The 4,748-nt window shown below is 44.9% G+C and overlaps 1 protein-coding gene across 1 annotated transcript; it reads left to right on the top strand.

The window, feature by feature from the left end:
• The first annotated feature begins 3,018 nt into the window (after nt 1–3,018).
• LOC130887967 (taste receptor type 2 member 143-like) lies at nt 3,019–3,927 on the top strand. Its single transcript, XM_057790770.1, has one exon. The coding sequence runs from the start codon at nt 3,019–3,021 to the stop codon at nt 3,925–3,927; it is 909 nt and encodes a 302-aa protein (XP_057646753.1).
• Nucleotides 3,928–4,748: the final 821 nt, after the last annotated feature.

Here is a 4,748-nt window from a genome sequence, read left to right as displayed (position 1 = left end):
TCAGGAAGTTGGCCTCTGGCCCAGGAATTCTGAGCAGAGCCAAACATTGTGAAATGCTCCCAGGCTGTTCACTGCTGCTGTCTTCGGGGAGAACCAGAGGGAAACCTGCAGGGCACCCGGCCTAGATCCTGGAGCTGCCTGCAGTCAGTCCATGTGGCTTATTGTTTCTTCGATAATCTTTCGAAAATTTAGGGAAAAAAACAAAGCTATTTTTCAGTCAATCACTGTTCCCCAAGTATAGCCTGTAGTTTCCATTGTGAATCTGCAAATGCTTGTTTTCATTTTGCTTTGGTCTTTGATTCATAGACTTCTCACGAGTGGGATCCTAGAGCATCAGCAGTAAGGCCATTCTGTGGGAGCCATCCTAAGACACCCTGACTCGAGGATTACTGGCATCGGAAGAGGGAATGCCTGGCTTGACTTTGTTCCAGCGTCTGTTTTATGCTGCCTCTTCGCTTCCTCTTCGCTCTTTTCCTCTCTGTTTCTCCCTTTTTTTGTGTGTGTGTGCACAGGCTCTTTCCTTGACTAGTTTACGTTGGTGAGATCCTCTGCCCCTGAGCTGGGTTGACTGATCTGAACTGCTAACTTTGTGTGGCTGGTGGTGAAGACAAGATACAACCTGTGTGACATAAATCACTCAGTGAATGGCAAGCCTTCTGGCAAGATAGTTATTATGATCTTAGCTATTGTTGTAGAATGAAGCACACTTCACATAAGACAGACTCTTCTTTTGGTCCCAAATTTGTCCTGTGTTCTTCTTGTTGGTTTTATTTTTTTCCCTCAGCTTCTACTGTGATGTATTTTCTGGGACATTTGTCCTTCTCTGTCATTCCTTCCTCCTCATCACTATCACTCGTATTTATTCATTTTCTCAGTACCATTTTAGGAACAAATAAATTTTATTTGTAAAACACATCAAAGCTAAATGGTAATGGATAGCAGATCGGAATGTAATACATCAGGGAAGCTCATGTTCTAGTAGAGATCCTACTATGGGGTCTGATAGGCATCTCTAAAGTCATGGGGTAAGGAGATTTTCCAAGCCTTACACATGTGGAATCTCCCTATGTCACTGACCTAGGGGTAAGCCTTTACAGTGTCTAAAGGGCACTAATAAAATATTTACTCAGGGCATGAAGGTTCAGGGGTAGTTCTGTTTCAGAGGAAGAAATATGAGTAGCAGTATGTTAGGAAGAACGTTGGAAAGAAATAGTATATTTAAGAAACAATGTGTTTGCCAGGCAAGATGTGCAATAGTGGCATGACGCTTATAGCGGTTGCCAACTGTTTTCTGCCTGGATTTGAGGCTTGTGATATAGGTAGGATTCCTTGTCTACTACTGTATTTCTGGTCAGAAGTACCTGGCTGGTTGTTGTTTGATGCTTTACTCTTTTGGTATTTTTAGGGGCCCTCCACCCAACTCAAATAAATCACACACAGAGGCTTATTCTTAGTTAGGAATGCCCAGCCTTTGCTCGGCTTGTCTCTTGTCCATTTTTCTTAACTTACATTATCCCCAAATACTTTTTGCCTCTGGGCCTTTTCCTTTTCTTTTACTCTTACTCCATGACTGGCTGGGTGGCTGGGTGGCTAGTCCCTGACGTCCTCCTTCCCTTGTTCTTGGTTGCTCCTTCTTCTCCTTCCATGATTTCTCCTGTTTATTCTCTCTGCCTGCCAGCCCTGCCTATCCTTGCTCCTGCCTCACTATTGGCTATTTAGCTCTTTATTAGGACCATCAGGTGTTTTAGTTAGGCAAAGAGTCACAGCTTTACAGACTTAAGTAAATGCAACATAAACAAAAGTCATACACCTTAAAAAAACATTCCCCAACAGCTGGGAAGTCATAGATTCTATCAAAGATTATCAAACTGCCTTCTAAATATCTGTGCTTTATTTATACTCCAAGATTTGTGCTACTCTCAATGATAGTCAAAGAAGTCTCTCTCTGTAGTAGTTAATGCAGAATCTCCTAACTGCTGAAGTTCTGAGAATAAGTGATTGTGAGACTCAGTTCTAAATTGGACATTTGTATTTGTAATTGGACTCTCCTTAACCCAAAGCCCAGAGATCATCATGGACGAGGTGGTAAAAAAGAACATATGGCCTGGATGAGGAGGACTTCCGTGAAATGCTATTTTCTGGACACTTAAGAATTCCTAGCAGCTGTGGCTACTTACCCAAAGCCCTCACAAGGTCGAGACAATCAAAATTCCAGCACGGACAGAGGAGGGTCAAGAGGCCACACCCCTGGCTTAAAGCTAAGTGGAGAGTCAATTTTCTTTAGGGCTGTGGCCACTGGTAGGTTGTTGATGTAGTAATGGGAGGCCAGGTCCCCACAACCTTATGTTTACACAGGAAACACTCACTGGACTCAGTTATACAAAGTAAGCAAGAAAACAAACAAAAATCCCAAAGACATGAAGGAGAGAGAGAGGAGAGAGAGAGGAGAGAGGAGTAGGTTGCTTGTGCTCCAGTGGATGGCCCTACATTCGTGTATATTTAGGCAACAGTAATTGGAAGCAGTGGGCTGCTAAAGAAGGAGACCCAAAGGTGGAAAAGCGATGTGTGTAGAGGGGACTGAAGGAGTGGAAGGGTGATTTAGGGATATATATGATCAAGAGACACGTATGAAATTGTCAAAGAATAAATGAAAATAATTTAAAGAAGAGAGAGAGAGAGAAACAATCTGTAAAACTGGAGTATTCCCCAGCACTCCGGAGAATTTCCTGCTAACATTTGCCTGCACCTGACTGTGGCAGAGCGGGCAAAAACAGGTTATGCAAATCGAGGCAGGTGTCATTGAACTGGAAGTGATTTACATGTCTAGGGAGACTGTCATTATTATCATTTTAAGTCCCAGGCACTGGACTATGCTGCTGGTTGGGCTTTTGTATGAATCCAGGGCAAGAGTTTCCATGTCTCTGGTCCCAACAATGGTTTGGCTGTAGATACTGTCTCCTCCTGTGCCCGTGTCTCAGTGCTCTGGAGCTTGTCTCAACAGCTCCTCCCTCAAACAAGATGCCCTCCACACCCACAACCATCTTCATGATCATCTTTTGCCTGATGTCATTGGCTTCTATGTTACAGAATGGCTTCGTAATCACTGTGCTGGGCAGAGAGTGGATGCGGAACCGGGCCTTGCCAGCAGCTGACATGTTTGTGGCCTCTCTTGCTTTTTCCCGGTTCTGCCTACATGGGATATCCACCCTGACCAATCTCTTGGCCTCCTTTGGTTTCTGTTACCAAGCAAACATTCTTGGCATCCTCTGGGACTTCACCAACACTCTCATTTTGTGGCTTACTGCCTGGCTTGCCGTCTTCTACTGTGTGAAGATCTCCTCCTTCTCCCACCCTACCCTCTTTTGGCTCAAGTGGAGGATCTCTCGGTTAGTTCCCAGGCTGCTGCTGGGCTCTCTCATCATGGGGGGCCTGTCAGGCATTATATCAGCCACTGGGAACATCATTGCTGTCCAGATGATCATCTCCCAGGGTTCCCTTGGGAACTGCACTCTTGGCCACACGACACTGGATTTCTTTCGGTACACTTACCTGTCACATGCAGTGCTCATGTGGTTCACTCCTTTCTTCCTGTTCCTAGTGTCCTTTATCTTGCTTATGTTCTCACTGTACCGGCACGTGGGGAAGATGAGGGACCATTGGCCTGAGCCTGGTGATTTCCGGACTCAGGCTCATACCATGGCTCTAAAATCCATTACCTTCTTCTTCATCTTCTATATATTATTTTTCCTGTCTCTGATAAGTTTTACTACAAAAGCCCAAACCTTGCAGAATCAGTGGCTTTGGCCGAGAGAAGTCATTATCTACGTGGGCATCTCTTTGAACTCCATCATCCTGATGCTTAGCAACCCCAAGCTGAGAAAGAGCCTGAAGATGATTTTAAAGCATCCGTGCTGCGCTAAGCTTTGAAGGCCTTGGTCCAAAGGTATCTCTTCTCTCAAGTGATCAGTGTCAGTCCCGTGACAAATGAGCTCACGTGTAGCAAGAATTCATAAGGTCTGGTCCTTCTTTCTTTTCAACAACTTCCATGCTCCACATTTCTCCTTAACTGTGTTTCTCTCGTCCCCTTCATTTCTAGAAGTCCCTGGTCAGTGTTCCAAATCACCCAGGCTTTTAATAGCCAATGGTCTCAGTTCCTCTGAGGCTCTCATGGCTCTCTATGAAAGCAACCCAAATCCTATTCTCTGAGCCTCATTTCTGTCTGTACTCCCTTTAAGAAGACATGTAACCATTATCAGTTGCTTCCATGTCACAAATTCCTGCATGCCACCCACCTTGTGACCCCAACTGCCCCCCTCAGCTCTTTTCAGTTCTACTTTTCTCTTATTATTTCCTTCTTTTCTGTCCCTTCTCGATCAGTGCCACCCTCATCATTTGTACCCTGACTAAGGCTGATCCCACCAAAAGACCCTTTTCAGATTGGGCTAGGAGACTGAGGGTGGTAAGAGTCTGTGCTTCTGCAGACCCTACCCATGACCTCATGTTCAGTGAAGATGCTCTGTCTGATGTGGAAAGATGTTTAGGTTTTGGCCTATTGAAGACAGACGGAAAACAAAGGAAATTCTCAGCTTTTGTTTTGTTTTGTGTCCAGCCCTGGGCACTGCCCGTGCTAGATGAGGACTCAAGGACGGAACTATAAATTTATCCCTTGGCGTTACATAGCTCAGGTTACTCACAATCCTCCTGCCTCAGCCTTCTGAGTGCTTTGATTATAGGCAAGTGAACAAGCT

This window comes from Chionomys nivalis, chromosome 1 (genome assembly GCF_950005125.1).
Source record: "Chionomys nivalis chromosome 1, mChiNiv1.1, whole genome shotgun sequence".
NCBI lineage: Eukaryota > Metazoa > Chordata > Mammalia > Rodentia > Cricetidae > Chionomys > Chionomys nivalis.
This window is presented reverse-complemented; position numbering and strand designations above follow the sequence as displayed.